Source organism: Mobula hypostoma, chromosome 26 (assembly GCF_963921235.1).
Source record: "Mobula hypostoma chromosome 26, sMobHyp1.1, whole genome shotgun sequence".
NCBI classification, from domain to species: Eukaryota; Metazoa; Chordata; class Chondrichthyes; order Myliobatiformes; family Myliobatidae; genus Mobula; species Mobula hypostoma.
Genome location: NC_086122.1, coordinates 5,230,279 through 5,248,280, shown reverse-complemented (window position 1 = coordinate 5,248,280; position 18,002 = coordinate 5,230,279). Strand labels below are relative to the sequence as shown.

Here is an 18,002-nt window from a genome sequence, read left to right as displayed (position 1 = left end):
TTTGATATACATACATAACCCCACCCATATGTAATCTTACGGATCTAGTTAACTACATTTCCACCCAAGCCATCTATATGCTCACTGGCCACTTTATTAAGTACCTCCTGTACCACATAAAGTGGCCACTGAGTGTATGTTTGTGGTCTTTTGCAGCTTCAGCCCATTACTTCAAGGTTCAAAGTTTTGTGCATTCAGTGACACTCTTCTGCATGATACTGTTGTAACACATGGTTATTTGAGTTTCTGTCACCTTTCTGTCAGCTTGAACCAGTCTGACCATTCTCCTCTGATCACTCTCATTAACTAGGTATATTCACTCACAGAACATCCACCCACTGGATGTCTTTTTTGTTTTCCGCACCATTTCTGTAAACTCCAGATCCTGTTGTGCCTGAAATTCCCAAGAATTCAGCAATTTCTGAAATGCTCAAACTACCCTGTCTGGCACCAACAATCATTCTGCGGTCAAAGTCACTTAGATCAAATTACTTTCCCATTCTGATGTTTAGTCTGAACAACAATTGAACCTCTTGACCATGCCTGCATGCTTTTATGCATTGAGTAGCTGCTGCATGATTGGCTGATTAGATATTTGCATTAACGAGCAGGTGTACAGATGTATCTAATAAACTGGGTACTGTGTGTATATTACAAACAACAACGGTCCCAGCACCAATTGCTGCAACACACCACTTGTTACAAACTTCCAATCAGGAAAATAATCCCATCCATCACTACCCTCTGCCTTGTACAACCGGATCAGTTTTGGATCCAGTTTGCCAACAGGCCACAGATCTGTTGTGCTCTAACTTTCTGGACCAGTGCTTTGTAAAGCATTACTGAAGTCCATGTAAACCATGTGCCTTCATCAATTGTTTCAGTTAACTCAGTCAGATTTGTGAAACATGATCTCACCTGCACAAAAGCACACTGACTCCTCGTCATTCTCTGCCTGTCCGAGTGAACATGCATCCTGTCCCTCAGAATCTTCTCCAGCATCTCTCCTACCATTGTTGTAGGTTCACCAGCCTGTAGCTTCCTGGCTGATCCCTATTGTCCTTTCTGAATGAGGGAACATCAGCTATCTTCCAGTCTTCGGGTATTTCACCTTCGACTAGCAAAAATACAAGAGCCCCAGCAGTTCCCTTCTTGCTTCACTTAACCTCCCGGCATAGATCCTGTCAGATCTGGGGATTTGCCTACCAATAATTATTTCTAACACTTCCTTCTTCCTGACACAGTGATGCACAAAAATATCAGCACACTCTCCCCGCACTCTACACATTACACTGGTGAATACTGATGCGAGTTATTAATTTAGGACTTCATGCATATCCACTTGCTCCAGACATAGCTCTTTGGCCCCACAGTGACCTATTCGTTCTTTAGTTCCTTCTTGCTTCTGGTATACAGTACTGTAATTTAAAAGGTTGTAACATTCTCTTTAATCCCATTTGCCCAGATCATTTTATGGCCTCTTCAGGTTTTCCTAATTTCTTTCTAACATCTCTGCTATCTCCACCATAAACCTCAAAGGACTCATTGGATACCAATATCCTAAACCTGGCATATGCGACCTTCTATCCCTGATAAAACATTTAATATGCAGTGATGAAGTGATGGTTGGACAGGACAGCTGGAATTAGGATACGGGCAGCCGAATTTTGACATTAATCACTATCTCTGTGGCAGAGACTCCAATCGGGCTAATCTCCTTTCTAGAGGATGTTACTGTAACAGAATGTCTGATATCCCCAGCCTGCCGTCTTCTTTCCAGATGAGGAATATCTAGACACAAGAAACTGTGGCTGCTCTAGTCTGGAGGCAGTAAAACAAATGCTGGAGGAACTCAGATGGTCGGACCTGACTTGTGGAGGCAGAGGGGTAGTCAACGTTTCCTCGGATGTGTCCACGGATCGTGCTTGGCCCCTTGAGTTCCCTCAATATTTGTTTGTCATAATTGCACGCAAGGAGACCACTTCTGCTGCATCTTTGCACTTAAGCAAGGATTTCATCTGCTCCAGAGATCCTGCTGTTCGGTGGCCTCTTACCTTCTCTTCAGATCTTCAGATGTTTAAAGGTCTCTTCTTCCCCTGAAACATGATGGCCTATAGTTAGAGTAATAGAGTTGTAGAGAAGTACAGCACAGAAACAGGCCCTTTGGCCCATCCAGTCCGTGGCGAACCATTTATACTGCCTAGTCCCATCAACCTCCACCAGCACCACAGTTCTCCATACCCCTCCCATCCATGTATCTAAACAAAATTCTCTTAAAAGTTGAAATTGAAATCACATGCACCACATGCACTCTCACCTCCCTCTGAATGAAGTTTCCCCTCATGTTTCCCTAAACATTTCACATTTCACCCTTCACCCATGACTTCTAGTTGTAGTTCCACCCAACCTCAGTGGAAAAAGTCTACTTGCATTTACCCTTCAAAATTTTGTGTACCTCTACCAAATCTACCCTCAGTATTCTATGTTCTAGGGAATAAAATTCTAGCCTATTCAATCCTTGCTTATAACCTCTTCAACCTTCCTTTACCCCTCTGACTTTCCATTCTCCCTCCCTACAGCAAGATCCTTTCAAATCTTTCAAATCTCTTACTAACTCTTCCTTCAGTTAGTCCTGACGAAGGGTCTCGGCCTGAAACGTCGACTGTACCTCTTCCTAGAGATGCTGCCTGGGCTGCTGCGTTCACCAGCAACTTTGATATGTGTTGCTTGAATTTCTAGCATCTGCAGAATTCCTGTTGTTAGCAAGATCCTTATAAATTTTCTCTGTACTCTTTCAATCTTATTTACATCTTTCCTGTAGGTAGATGAACAAAACTACATATAATACTCCAAATTGGGCCTCACCAATGCTGTTTACATCTTCAACATAATATCCCAACTCTTGTACTCAATATTGATTTATGAGGGCAAATTGCCAAAAGCTTTCCTGACAACGTTTTCTACCTGTGATGTTACTTTCAATTGATTATGGATCTGTATTCCCAATTCCTTCAGTGCCCTACTGCTCACTGTGAAAGACGTGCCCTAATTGGTCCTCCCAAAGTCCAACGCTTCACCCTTGGCTGCATTAAATTCCATCTGCCATTTTTCAGCCCATTTTCCCAGTTGCTCCATATCCCGCTGCAAGCTTTGATAGTCTTCCTCGCTGTCCACTACACCCCCAATCTTAGTGTCACCTGCAAATTTCCTGATCCAGATCGTTGCTATAGACGGCAAACAACAATGGGCCTAGCACCGATCCCTGAGGCACTCCACTAGTCACAGGCCTCCAGTCAGAGAGACAACCATCTACTTCCAGACCTAATCAGTTCCCCTCTACCACCACTCTGCTCCGTCTAGCAGAATTAGTCCTTACTCTTAATAATTTCTCCTTTTGCTCCTCCCATTTCCTCCAAACTAAAGGTGTAGCTATGGGCACCGGTATGGGTCCTAGCTATGCCTGCCTTTTTGTTGGGTTTGTGGAACAATCTATGTTCCGTGCCTATTCTGGTATCTGTCCCCCACTTTTCCTTCGCTACATCGACGACTGCATTGGCGCTGCTTCCTGCACGCATGCAGAACTCGTTGACTTTATTAACTTTGCCTCCAACTTTCACCCTGCCCTCAAGTTTACCTGGTCCATTTCCGACACCTCCCTCCCCTTTCTAGATCTTTCTGTCTCTGTCCCTGGAGACAGCTTATCCACTGATGTCTACTATAAGCCTACTGACTCTCACAGCTATCTGGACTATTCCTCTTCTCACCCTGTCTCTTGCAAAAACGCCATCCCCTTCTCGCAATTCCTCCGTCTCCGCCGCATCTGCTCTCAGGATGAGGCTTTTCATTCTAGGACGAGGGAGATGTCTTCATTTTTTAAAGAAAGGGGCTTCCCTTCCTCCACTATCAACTCTGCTCTTAAACGCATCTCCCCCATTTCACGTACATCTGCTCTCACTCCATCCTCCCACCACCCCACTAGGAATAGGGTTCCCCTGGTCCTCACCCACCACCCCACCAGCCTCCGGGTCCTACATATTATTCTCCGTAACTTCCGCCACCTCCAACGGGATCCCACCACTAAGCATATCTTTCCCTCCCCCCCCCTCTGCATTCCGTAGGGATCGCTCCCTACACAACTCCCTTGTCCATTCGTCCCCCCCATCCCTCCCCACTGATCTCCCTCCTGGCACTTATCCGTGTAAGCGGAACAAGTGCTACACATGCCCTTACACTTCCTCCCTTACCACCATTCAGCGCCCCAAACAGTCCTTCCAGGTGAGGCATCACTTCACCTGTGAGTCGACTGGGGTGATATACTGCGTCCGGTGCTCCCGATGTGGCCTTTTATATATTGGTGAGACCCGACGCAGACTGGGAGACCGCTTTGCTGAACATCTACGCTCTGTCCGCCAGAGAAAGCAGGATCTCCCCGTGGCCACACATTTTAATTCCACATCCCATTCCCATTCTGACATGTCTATCCACGGCCTCCTCTACTGTAAAGATGAAGCCACACTCAGGTTGGAGGAACAACACCTTATATTCTGTATGGGTAGCCTCCAACCTGATGGCATGAACATTGACTTCTCTAACTTCCGCGAGGCCCCACCTCCCCCTCGTACCCCATCTGTTACTCTTTTTTATACACACATTCTTTCTCTCACTCTCCTTTTTCTCCCTCTGTCCCTCTGAATATACCTCTTGCCCATCCTCTGGGTCACCCCCCCCCGCCGTCTTTCTTCCCGGACCTCCTGTCCCATGATCCTCTCGTATCCCCTTCTGCCTATCACCTGTCCAGCTCTCGGCTCCATCCCTCCCCCTCCTGTCTTCTCCTATCATTTTGGATCTCCCCCTCCCCCTCCAGCTTTCAAATCCCTTACTCACTCTTCCTTCAGTTAGTCCTGACGAAGGGTCTCGGCCTGAAACGTCGACTGCGCCTCTTCCTATAGATGCTGCCTGGCCTGCTGCGTTCACCAGCAACTTTGATGTGTGTTGCTTGAATTTCCAGCATCTGCAGAATTCCTGTTGTTTACTACCTACCACTCTCTGCTTCTCCCACAAAGCCAATGTCTAATCCAATTTACTACCTTATCCTGAATGCCAAGCAACTGAGTCTTCTGGACCAACTTCCCAAGTGAGACCTTGTCAAATGCCTTACTAAAGTCCTTGCAGACAGCATCCACTGCCTTGCCTTCATTAACTTACCTGGTAACATCCTTAAAAAACTGTATAAGATTGGTTAGACGCGATCTATAACACACAAAGCCATGCTGACTATCCCCAATCAATCAAATACTCATATATCTGGTCTCTAGGAATACTTTCCAATAATTATCCCACTACTGATGCCAGACTCATTGGTCTATTATTTCATTGTCTATTCTTAGAGCCTTTCTTAAACAGCAGAACAATATTAGCTATCCTCCAATACTCCGTGCTCACCTGTCGTTAAGGATGATTTAAATATATCTGCTGGAACCCCTGCAATTTCTGCATTTGCCTCCTTTCTGTTGGGCCCTGGGATTTTGTCCACCCTGATTTACCTCAAGAAAGCAAACACCTCCTCCTCTGTAACCTGTATAGGGTCCATGACCTTGCTGCTGCTTTGCCTCACTTCTATAGACTCTGTTCATCTCACGAGCAAATACAGATGCAAAAAATCCACTTGGGCTCTCCCTCATCTCTTTTGGCTCCACGCATCAATTGCCATTCTGGTCTTCTAGAAAACTAATTCTGTCCCTTGCAATCCTTTTGCTCTTAACATACCATATCTGTAGAAGCCCTTGGGATTCTCCTTCACCTTGTCTGCCAGTACAACCTCATGCCTTCTTTTAGCCCTCCTGAGTTCTTTCTTAAATGTTCTCTGACACTTATACTTCTCAAGTATCTCATTTGTTCCTACCTGCCCATACCTGCTATGCACCTCCTTTTTATTCTTAACCAATGCCTCAATATCTCTCATAACCAAGGTTCCCTGAACCTGCCTTTTACTCTAACAGGCACACGCAAGCATTGTACTCTCAAAATTTCACTTTTGAAGGTCTCCCACTTACCAAATACATCTTTGCCAGAAAACAGCCTGTCCCAATCCCTTTGCCAGATCCTTTCTGATACCATCAAAACTGGCCTTTGTTCAATTTAGAATCTCTACGCATGGACCAGTCCTATCCTTTCCCTAATTACCTTGAAACTAATGGCATTATGATCACTAGATGCAAAGTGTTCCCCTACACAAACTTCTGCCACCTGCCCTGTCTCATTCTCTAACAGGAGATCATATATTCCACTCTCTCTCATTGCAATTATTCAGTACCCAGATCTCCTGTTTAGTCCGGTCCTGGTATAGATAAGCTGAGAGTCTCTCCTCATTATTTAATCACCACAATCCCCTTCCTTTTTATTCTTCCCTCTCTTCTCTCAGGTCCCACCTCCAAACTTACATTATTTCCCTGACTTTGCATTCTCCCTCCGCACAGCAAGATATGCGGCCACCCCAGCTCTGATCAGCAACCTCTTCCCTACCTCTCTTGTTCGAGCCACTCAGCACCCTACCCACCCAGTCTACTAGCACTTGGCTGCTCCGGGACTTTTGCCCGGTTCTTAAATGCTGCCTCAGCTGTCATTCTAACTGGAATGGAAATTCCACACCCCCACACTGGCCATCCTCAACCTCCACCAAAAGATCTTTGGAAGGCTGCCCACGCGCCCCCCCAACCCCCAATCCTCCCCCTACCAGTTGGATAGAGAATCATGAAAGGGCAGACTGGGGTCAAATGGGGTTAGATAGAGAGAAGAGCAGGTAAAGGCAGTTGATGGATAGTTTCCTCTGGTCATTGTCACTAGCGATTTCGATAAAGATTGTGTGTGTTGTGGCAAAGACAGGACCCCAACTAGAGAGGTAAAGTTATCTTCAGTGTCGCACCAGTGCTCAGCTACACCTACTTAAATCTGTAGCTTCTCCACAGCTGATATCACTGATTTGTTATCAATGCACTCGCCTGTCAGAGTGTTATCAGTGATCACCTTACGGTACACCTGAATTTGCTCGGTTACCCAGTGAGGGCTAAATACTGCAAATTTTCTGTCTGATTGTGTTTATAGCAGAGAGACATTGGACTATTGCGAAAAAGCTTGATGTGTGACATGGTCTCCTCAGATTAGGGCGGGTAGGAACCCTGACTTCCAACTTGGTCACGCCTTGTAAAGAAGTGCACTCTCAGAATGTGATTGGTATGGTACAGCATATAGGCTAAGAGGAACACTACAAAGGTATAGGCCGAGGACTTATCCAACAGGTACTACATGGAGATAGTATAAGGAAAAAGCAATACTGGACTATGCAGTCACCAAAAAAGTGCAGTGCAGGCAGACAATAAAGTGAAGGCCACCTTGAGGTAGTTTGTGAGTTCAACAGTCCATCTTACAGTACTAATGTGAGTCCCACCTGACTAACAATTGAATTCTTTGAAGAGGTGGCTAAGGTAGTGAAGAACACACGCAAGATGCTGGAGGAACTCAGTGGGTCTGTTTCTGTTTCTGTTCTTGTTGAGCTCTAATTGAGGCAGCAGATGCTCGTTGGGGCTGGCTGCATAAATATATTCAGAGACCAGGGCATGGCTGCTGGATTGTTCTTGTCCTTACTCCTTGTATCCCTCTCTGCCTTCTGTTTCCTCGTCAGAAGCCTTGCCTTGTCTTGCTAGTAACTCTCGCCTCGCCTTGCTTTGCCAGAAGCCTTGCCTTGTCTTGCCGGTAGCTCTCGCCTCACCTGAAGTTCTCGTCTCGCCTTGCATTGCCTGAAGCCTTGCCTTGTCTTGCTGGTAACTCTCGCCTCGTCTCGCCTGCAGTCTTGTCCTGGAGCCACCCTGTATCTAGCTCCCTTCCTGTCCCTTGCCTTCGCCCAGGTAAGCCAGGCCATCTTGCCGTTACCTGCAGTTGGTTCTATCCCTTCCTGTCCCTTGCCTCCATTGGGTAAGCCAGGCCATATTGCCATTACCTACGATTGGTTCTGCCCCTTCCTAACCCTTGCCTTCATTGGGTAAGCCAGGCCGTATTGCCGTTACCTATGGTTGGTTCTGTCCCTTCCTAACCCTTGCCTCCGTCGGGTAAGCCAGGCCGTCTTGGCGTTATCTGCGGTTGGTTCTGACCCTTCCTGTCCCTTGCCTCTGTCGGGTGGTGATCCGCGCCCTGCCCAGGAGGCGCCTCTAGCCTCTAGCCTCTAGCCTCAAGCCTGAAGACTCCTGCCTCCTGCCAAGCCTCACCTCAAGTCTCTGGCCTCTATCCTCAAGCCTCAAGTCTCCAGCCTCCTGCCTCCTGCCAAGCCTCGCCTCAAGTCTCTAGCCTCCAGCCTCCTGCCAAGCCTCGCCTCAAGTCTCTGGCCTCCAGCCTCCTGCCGAGCCTTGCCTCAAGCCTCCAGCCTCTCGCCTCAAGTCTCTAGCCTCATGCCTGAAGACTCCAGCCTCCTGCCTCCTGCCAAGCCTCGCCTCTAGCCTCAAGCCTGAAGACTCCAGCCTCGTCCTGCCTGCCAGCCAAGCCTCATCCTTGCCCAGTTCTAGGGTCCGAGCCAGAGGCAAGACCGAGGTACTGGGTCCTTGTCCAGTCTCTGGCTCGAAGTCCAATCCCGGGCTCCTAGCTCTCACTTGTCCAGTCTTGTTCTGGGTTCCCGGTTTTTGTGTCCATGTCCTTGCCCTCACCGTGTATCCTAGTCCTGTCCCTAGTACTTCAGTGTCTGTGTCTTGCACTTGGGTCTGTTCCTAGCCACCTCCTTATGACAGTTATTTAGATGAGCTTACTGAAGGCATTTGATAAAAACCTATCACAAGAGAGCTGGGTGATGAGCTGAAGAAAGATTGTTGGCATCGTTTGAAGCTGGCTGATCGCCAGAAAAACAAAGCTCAGGGATAAAAGGCGGGTTGTCAATGTGACAGAACAGAACTCCTGCTTGGTGGTCACAGCCATTCATAATGTTTATAATCGACTAAGATGATTGAAGAGAAAGACATACTCGGGCCTACAAATGATGCAAAGATTGATACAGTGATAGAAGCATTAAGTGCCAGTAAATTGGGAAAGCTGGCAAAATTGGAATTAGTTTATTATTGTCACATGTACAGAGATACAGTAAAAAGCTTTAGAATACATGCCATCCTGACAGATCATTTCATACGCAAGTCCGCCGAGATAGTAAAAAGGAGAACAGAGTGCAGAATACAGTGCTGTAGTTACAGAGACAGAGCAGTGCATATGGACAAATAAAGTGCATGCGCCGAGTTAAGGTAGTCTGGAGAATCAGGAGCTCATCTTTTAGTATGTGAGAGGTCTGTCCAAGAGCTTGTTAACAGTGGGATAGAAACTGCCCTTGAGTCTGGTGGTTTGTGCCCTCGAACATTTGCATCCTCTTGCTCAGTGAGAAAGGGAAAAGAGAATGACTGAGCTGGTAGCGGTCCTTGGTGATATTGGCTGCCCTCCTGAGGCAGTGGGAAGTGTAGACCAAGTCAGTGAGGTTTGTGTGTTGGACTTTGCTGAGTTCACAACCCTCTGCAATTCCCTGCAGTCTTGGGCAGAGCTATTGCCATACCAGGCTGTAAGGCACCTGGATCAGATGATTTCTGTATTGCATCTGTAAAAATTGGTGATAGTTATCCGGGACAAGCAAGATTTCCTCATCCTTCTGAGGTAGTAGAGCTGCTGATGCCTTTTCCTGGCCATAACATTGACATGAGTGGACCAGGGAAAATTGTTAGTGGTATTTACACCTAAGAATTTAAAGCTTTCAACCATTTCCACCTCAGCACCATTGATACACACAGGTCTGTATAGCTCATCCCACTTCCTGAAGTCAATGTCCAGCTCCTTCGTTTTGCTGATACTGAGGGAAAGTAAATGATTTAAAATGTAGGTAACTACGAGGATCTCTATGTTAGTCCAAGAAATACTGCAGCATGGGACAGACCCTTCTGGCCCAACAAGCCACACCACCCAACAACTCACCTATTTAACCCTAGCCTAATCACAGGACAATTTACAATGACCAGTTACCCTAATCACCGGTACCTCTTTGGTCTGTGGAGGAAACTGGATGGAGCACCTGGAGGAAACCCACATGGTCATGGGAAGAAATACAAACTCCTTGCAGGCGGCAGTAAAATTGAACTCAGAACCCCAACACCCCGAGTTGTAATAGTGCCGCACTAACCACTACGCTACCGTGGAGCGTGTACCGTAGAGATGGTGTGAAGTTATAGAGTGTAGATCCGATGGGTACTTAGGCATCCTTACCTACATTAGATTGTCCTGGACAAGTACAGAAAATAGTCAAAATCTGAATGTGACTTCATTTGGCGGAGGGTATTCCAGGTTACAACAGTCTATAGAGAAACCACACCAGGAGTATTGGAGCAGTTCTAGGCAACGCATCTCAGGAAGGAAGGGATAAATGGTGATTCAGCAGGACTGCACGTGTACTCCAACTGTTAAATGACAGGAGACACTAGGACGACTACAGATGCTGGTCTCAGGAGTAACAAACAATCTGGTGGAGGAACTCAGCGGGTCGAGCAGCATCTGTGAGAGGGAAGGAATTGCTGACATTTTGGATCAAGATTCCAGGGTTTCCAGCTGAGCTCCTTAAAGTTCGAAGTAAATTTATTATCAAGGTACACATACGTCACTATATACAACCCTGAGATTCATTTTCTTGTGGGCATATTCAATAAATCCATAATAAAATTATAACCATAATAGAATCAATGAAAGACCGCACCACCGTGGGCATTCAACCAGAGTGAAGAAGACAACAAACTGTGCAAGTACGAAAAGAAATAATAGTAATAATATACCCATGTTAATGTATTCTTTTGGCAAAGTATCTTGGTCTGAAACTGATCTGGAAAATTGACAAAGAAGAATAAGAACTGAAATGACAAATTTCAGAGAACATGAAGTACACTCAAGCGCACTTAGATTATCACTACTTAGGACAGAAGGAGAAAGGGGAATAACAGACATTAAAAATGTACACAACAGTCCAATAATACTTCTCAGAATATATTTTCATCAACAGAAGCAGGATTCAGTGCTCCACATGAGCATATGCAATTCTGATAAGAAGTATACACCCAAAATAAACTTGAATGAGAGCACAACCCAGAAAAATAAATGAATTATCACTATTGAAGAAAAAGTTAACGAATGGTTGAGTTGGAGACCTCTTCCCAGAAACAGAAGGGCTCCTTGTGGCAATACAGGGCCAGTGGTTAACACAAAAAATATCAAAAATACATAATAAAATACCAAGAAATTTCAACATGATAAATGTAGAAAATGCCGAGTAAAAACAACAATCCAACAAAGAACAGGATCCTGCAGCAGTTTAACTCAATCTGATTACTTACACAAGCACAATCAAGTGATGTTACACAAACATCATTCACCAAAATCTTGCTTTAAAATATAAATCCATTAAAAAAATCACACCTTACTATAAATACAAGCTGATCCAGTTTTAGTGTAAGAATCCCACAAATTATATTATGACTGATCCATTATTACAGATAGGACAATCTATGATAACCATCTAGATATAATAATACAGGATAAACAAGCAATAACAACTCATCTAATAGATATAGTCATTCCAAACACACATAACTTAACAGAAATCAATAAGTGAAAAACACCAGAAATATGCTGAATTAAAAGAGGAAACTGAAAGACTTTGGAAAATGACCGTCCCAATAGTAATATTCACAACTGCTGTCATCCCAAAGTCACTACACAATAGCATTAAACAATTAGGCCCTCACAGTTATATCTATGTAAAGCTTCAGAAAGCCACAATACTAAACACCACCAGAATAGCCCACAAGTCCCTACCAATTGAGAAATGAGCATGCTTGGCTATGCCCATACCTCAAGCTTTACCAGCTTGAGCGGAGAAAAAAATAAATAATACTGATAATAAAAACTAATTAATAAATATCAAGAGCATGAGATGAAGAGTCCTTGAAAGTGAGTCTGTAGGTTGTGGAAACATTTTAATGATGGGGCAAGTGGAGTGGAGTGAAGTTATCACCATTTATTCAAGAGCCTGATGGTTGAGGGGGAATAACTGTTCCTGAATCCGGTGATGTGAGTCCTGAGGCTCCTGTACCTCTTCTTGATGGCAGCAGTGAGAAGAGAGCATGTCCTGGGTTTTGGGGGTGGTCCCTGATGGTGGATGGTGCTTTCCTGTGACAATACTTCATGCAGATGTGCTCAATGGTTGGGAGGGTTTTATATTATAGACCGGGCCATGTCCACTACTTTTTGTAGGATTTTCCATTCAAGGGGATTGGTGTTTCTGTACCAGCCTGAGATGCAGGCAGACAATATACTCTCCACTACATATCTATGGAAGTTTGTCAAAGTTTTAGATTCATGCCCAATCTTCACAAACTCCTAGGGAAGTAGATATGCTACTGTGCTTCCTTCATAATTGCCCTTGTGTGCTGGGCCCAGGTCAGGTCCTCTGAAATGATAATACCGAGGAATTTAAAGTTGCTGACCCTCTCCACCTCTGATCCTCCAGTAAGGACTGGCTCATGGTTTCCAGCTGGTTGTTGTTACTAAATTACATTGAAAAGTTTGCACAATCCAGAATCACGATTCTTAAAAAGGAGAAGAATCAAGGGTTGATCCAACTGAATTTCCCTCTGTTAATTAAAAGGGTGGATGGTGAGAAACTATTCCCACTGGGACCAAAGAGCAGAGTGAAAATTAGAACCAGGCCTTTTATTAGTGAAGTTGGGAAACACACAGGGAGACAGTGGTAAAATCTTCCTGCTACAAATGTTAACCAATGCTGATGGTTGACAATCTTCAGCTGACAATGAGATTTCCAGGAGTCAATGATGATGAGCACAGTGAAGATGATAAATGGAAGTAAGTGACAGGTGTAGTTCTGGGCAGAAGAATAGCACGAAGGGTTAAACAGCCAACTGCTGATTGCACACTGCTCAATGCATGATTCTCCAAAGAGTATCTGTTCTCCATGGAAGTGTATTACAGAGTATAATTTGTCTGGAGCTTGGTGCCCAGTGTTGTTCTGAAGGGACCTGTTCTGTGACTCCTGCTCTCTGTGATTTTTATAAATGACTTGGATGAGGAAATGGAAGGGTGGGTTAGTAAGTCTGCATATGACACATGGAATTATGGAGAATGTGGAAGATTTTCATAGGTTATAATGGGGCATAGACAGGATACAGAACTGGGCTGAGAAGTGACAGATGGAGTTCCACCCAGGAAAGTGTGAAGTGATACACTTTGGAAGGTCAAATTTGAAGGTAAAGTACAAGGTTAATAGCAGAGTTCTAAGCATTGTAGAGGAACACAATGGATGAATGTTGGGGTCCAAGTCCATTGATCCCTCAAAGTTATCATGCAAGGTGATAGGGTGGTTAAGAAGGTAGATGGTGTGCTGGGCTTCATGAATTGGGGTAATAAGTTCAAGGACCATGAAGTAATGTTGTAGCTTTATAAAACTCTGGTTGGACCACACTTGGAATATTGTGTTCAGTTCCGGTCACTTCATTATAAGAAGGAGGTGGAAGCTTTAGAAAGAGGGCAGAGGAGATTTACCAGGAAGCTGCCAGGATTAGAGAGCATGTTTTGTGAGAATAGGTTGAGAAAGTTAAGGTTTTTATCTTTGGAGCAAAAGGTGATGAGAGGTGATTGATAGAGATGTATAAAATTATAAGAGGATAGATAGATTGGACAACCAATGCCTTTTTCCCAGGGTAGCAATGACTAATACCTGTGGACATCCTCTTAAAGTGAGTAGAGTAAAGTTTAGAGGGCATCAGAGGTAGGTTTTTTACACAAAGATTGGTAGGTGTCTGGAATGCACTGTTGCGGTTGGTTGTAAAGGCTGATACAATAGGGACTTTTTACAGAGCCACATGGATTAAAGTAAATTGGAGGGTTATCAGCTGTGTAGGAGGAAGGGGTTAGATTGATCATGGAGTAAGTTTATATAGGCCATCACGCATTTCTGGGCTAAGGGCCTATACTGTTTTATGTTCTATGTTCTATTAAATGTTTATCAATTAAGAGGTTAATATTTTTTTTTCTTTTTCTTTCTAGGGTATTAAAGGTGCACCTGGTATCTCTGGAGAACAAGGCATCCCTGGCCCACCAGTGAAGTATTTTTGTTTAATTCCACTGTAGGAACTCCAAACTTTTGGCTGTTAAAAGACTAATAGGGAGCAAGGTCCCAGAAGAATGAAGTTTGCCAACAGGGAATAGACCTCAGTCTGGTCTAGTAGATGATGTTAACCAAGGGGAATTGGAGCTAGCTATCCAAATTCAGGCTACCAAGGTAGAGTACGTTAATGGCAGGTGAACAGTGCGTGGGTTCAATAACCCGTAAGTCTCTGGTTTGCACATGACAGTGGTTGAAAATTCAGAGAAGATACCAGGCATGTGTACAATGAGTGATGTTGTTTTCAAAGATGATCAACTACTCCACAGGTCAAAGTTCAAAAACTCGAGTAGCTTTCAGTTCCCAGCATGTAATTGTAAATGTTTAAAAAGTACTCCCAGCAGAAGCCATTATTGTTTTATTGGCCCAGTTCACTAATGCTGCTGGGTTGTAGCTGGTGAGGCCAGTGTTGAGAATATATGATGGTAAAGTAGGAGATGCAATGGCTTTTCTAATTGCCTTATCTAAGATTTTGGAGAAATATTGAATGAATTCAGTCCAGCTGAGAGTTGAATCTCAGAATCCAGAGACAACGGCTAGAAGCATTATCCTCTACCCCTTCACTGGTGGAGCAAGCTGAGAGGAATTTCAGGCTTTTAGAAACATGGCTCCAAATAGTAGAACATTAGGAGTATTGGATATAATATTGAAATTAAGTGTACTTTTCATAAGAATTAATAATTTACACCTTCTTTTCAAATCTACAGGGACCTCAGGGCCTTCGGGGATACCCTGGTATGATGGGAGCAAAAGGTGAAGGGGTAAGGAACTTTTGAAGTTATCTCTTGATTACTTTCTTGACATGAGAGATGTGATCTGGTGGATTCTTTCTCAGTCACGCGCGTTCTGCAAAAAGAACTCACCTCAAGCAACAGCGATGTGTCACCATCTTTCAGTAAGCTGTGCAGAGTTGTTTAACACATCGGCTGGTTTACCTTTCATGCCCTAGATTTAGCATCGCACCTCTGTGGCCAGGCACTTTTTGACTACGAATTTTGGATTAAGTGTTGGACAAGGTTTCTGATCAAAAAGTGCAGCTAGCAAAAGGAAAGTTGTGAGCAGAGTTATGTCATGCACAAAGACAAACATGAGGATGTTTTTAGAATGATTTGGGGAAAAATTCAACAAGCCTTGTTAAATCTCAGAGACATTATGCAGTGGCTCATTCATGGCTTCTTTTTCTCTGTAGGGTGTTCGTGGATACAAGGGGATGGTTGGTCCCATTGGCCTGAGCGGTCCTCCGGTGAGTGAAAAGAAAGCTTGCATCTCACCTTGCTTCCTACCTTTTCCTGCAATGGTCTCAATGTTGGGGTGACGATGAGAAAGTTCTGCATTTCACAGCTGCCTGGAGCTGAAACTTCCAGTCAGTCGGAAATGTTCACTGGGTTTGGTTCATCGACACATACAAAAGCCCTGTTCAGCTTTGTATTATACTTAGATTCAATTTTTGTGGTTAAAATAATCATTAATGGCTCCCAGAAGATCAAAAAACTAAATTTCAACAAGTTGGTGACACATAGCAAGCTGGAATTGGTGGAACAGTAAAATGCAACGCAGAGTGAAGCTCCTGAAACAGAACCTCTTCATTTTATTCTCAGATCAAAACCCAGGAAAGATAGAGATAGTCTTTAACTGACCCCTAGGTTATTACAGTTGCACCTGCTGTTCCTAGAAATCATCAGGACTTAAGAAAATGATGGGAATAGTCTTTGAGCTGCTTGAGTCTGTCCCTCCATTCAGGAAGATTGTGTCATATTCAGATTCAGATAGGGATTCATTTATTTGTCATCTGTCCATCAAAGCAGTGAAGTGTGTTGTTTGCAATGAAACCAACATAACTAATGATGTGCTGGAGGCGGCCCGCGAGTGTAACTAAACCTTACAGCGCCAATATAGTGTACCCACAATGCTCATCAGAACAAGACACAACACATAAATGATGTGCGCTGGCAATGTCCAAACCCAGATGCAAAGGCAAGTCAGACTCGGATGTAACGACTATGACCAGAGTTCATTCATAAGAATTCCAACAGAACATTGGTGGCTCTGTCAATTGACATCGCAAGATGTAACATTCTTAAAACTAGGACCCCACCATTGCTGCTATTTGGGCGTCCACTTAAATAATACAAATAACACAGAATCCTTGAGCCACCGATGTTCTGTTGGAATTCTTATGGATAAAGTCGGGTCACCATTTCTCCACTGGAGTCTGTCTTTCCTCTGCACTTGGGTTCCAACATTGCCAGCACAAGTCGCGACTGAAACTGTAACTACCATGGCCTTGAATTAATAAAATATTATTGTTCCTCCAAGCTAAGCAATTCCAAAGGTTCATAGGGCTTTAGCAGAAGAAATTCCTTCCCATGTAATATAAACATCGAATATACTGGAAAAACTCAGCAGGTCAGGCAGCATCCTTGGGCAGAGAAACTGTTAGTGCTCCAGGTTGAAGAACTTTTGTCAGAAGTGAGAAGAAGACCAAATCTCTATTCTGAAACTAGGCTTTCATTTTCTGATTACCCCATGAAGGGAAATCTCTTTTACTCAGCACCAGCAGTTAGTGTAATGCTCTGCAGTGCCAGTGATTAGAAGATCGTGGTTCAATTCCTGCTGCTGAGTGTAAGGCGCTTGTATGTTCACCCTGTAACTGTGTAGGTTTCCTCCTCAATTCCAAAACGACATACAGGTTAGGGTTAGTAAGTTGCGGGCATGCTGTTTTGGTGCTGGAAGTATGTCTGCCCCTAGCACATCGTAAATGATGACATGAAATGATGCATTTCACTGTATGTTTCGATGTAAATGTGACAAATAAAATTAATCTCTAAATCTCTAACATGACATCCTCTTAATCTTATATGATTTGATAGGATCTCCTAGTCTTTTTCCAAAACTCCAATCAGTCAGCCCAACCTGCTTAACCTTTCTTTATAAGACAGCCCTTTCATATCAAGAACCAATTTCTGACACTTTTCAGAACTATCAATATATGGCACATTAAATAAAGAGGCATAAACTGTCTCCAGGTCTCCAAGTGTGTGCTCCCTAATGCTCTATCCAGTTGTAAAAAGACTGTTATTCTCCATTCCTATTGCAATAAGGTTATCTTCCAAATTATTTGCTGTACCTGCAGGTTAACTTTGTGCATGAGGCCAAGCAAGTCCTTCTGTCCACCCATGTTCTGTAGTCTTTCTCTTTTTAAGCAATATTCTCCACAGTAGATCCACTCACATTCTCTCATTCTCCCAATCCAACGCTCCCACCACCTTACAGCGTTCCTCTCAGTCTCACCCACCCTCATCCACCTCCCAACCTCATCCATTTATCTTCCTGCTGTTTCCTTAATCTCCTGTCTTGTGATCCCATTGTACACCTTTCCAGATTCTCTGCAGCTATTGATTCTGTCCACATGGTTGACTTTTTTTAGAGTAGCAATTTTCCTGTTGATTATCTGCTCTTGCTCATAACTGAATAAAATAATTTCCGTTGGCATTTGAAGCATGAACAATCCTGCTTCTTTCTACAATGCTGAGCCAAACGTCTTTGATACCTGGAACACCTGCTTCAGGTGGTTGGACAGCTCCTGTGTAATCATAGACACAAGACAGTCTGCAGATGCTGGGAAATTTGCCCAACACACACAAAATGCTGGAGCAACTCAGCAGGGGTGGCAGCATCTATGAAAGGAACTGAACTGTGGATTTTTAGGCAGAGTCCTGATGAAAGGTTTCAGCCTGAAACATTGATTGTTTATCCCTCCATAAAT

At 44.1% G+C, this 18,002-nt stretch overlaps 1 protein-coding gene across 1 annotated transcript in view; it reads left to right on the top strand.

Annotated features, from left to right (window-relative positions):
• Window positions 1–18,002, top strand: part of col9a2 (procollagen, type IX, alpha 2) — a 174,117-nt gene that overhangs the window by 106,918 nt on the left and 49,197 nt on the right. Inside the window, exons 13-15 of the mRNA XM_063033572.1 lie at window positions 14,119–14,172; window positions 14,944–14,997; window positions 15,426–15,479. Coding sequence (XP_062889642.1) covers window positions 14,119–14,172; window positions 14,944–14,997; window positions 15,426–15,479 — 162 coding nt within the window. The remainder of the gene's footprint in view (window positions 1–14,118; window positions 14,173–14,943; window positions 14,998–15,425; window positions 15,480–18,002) is intronic.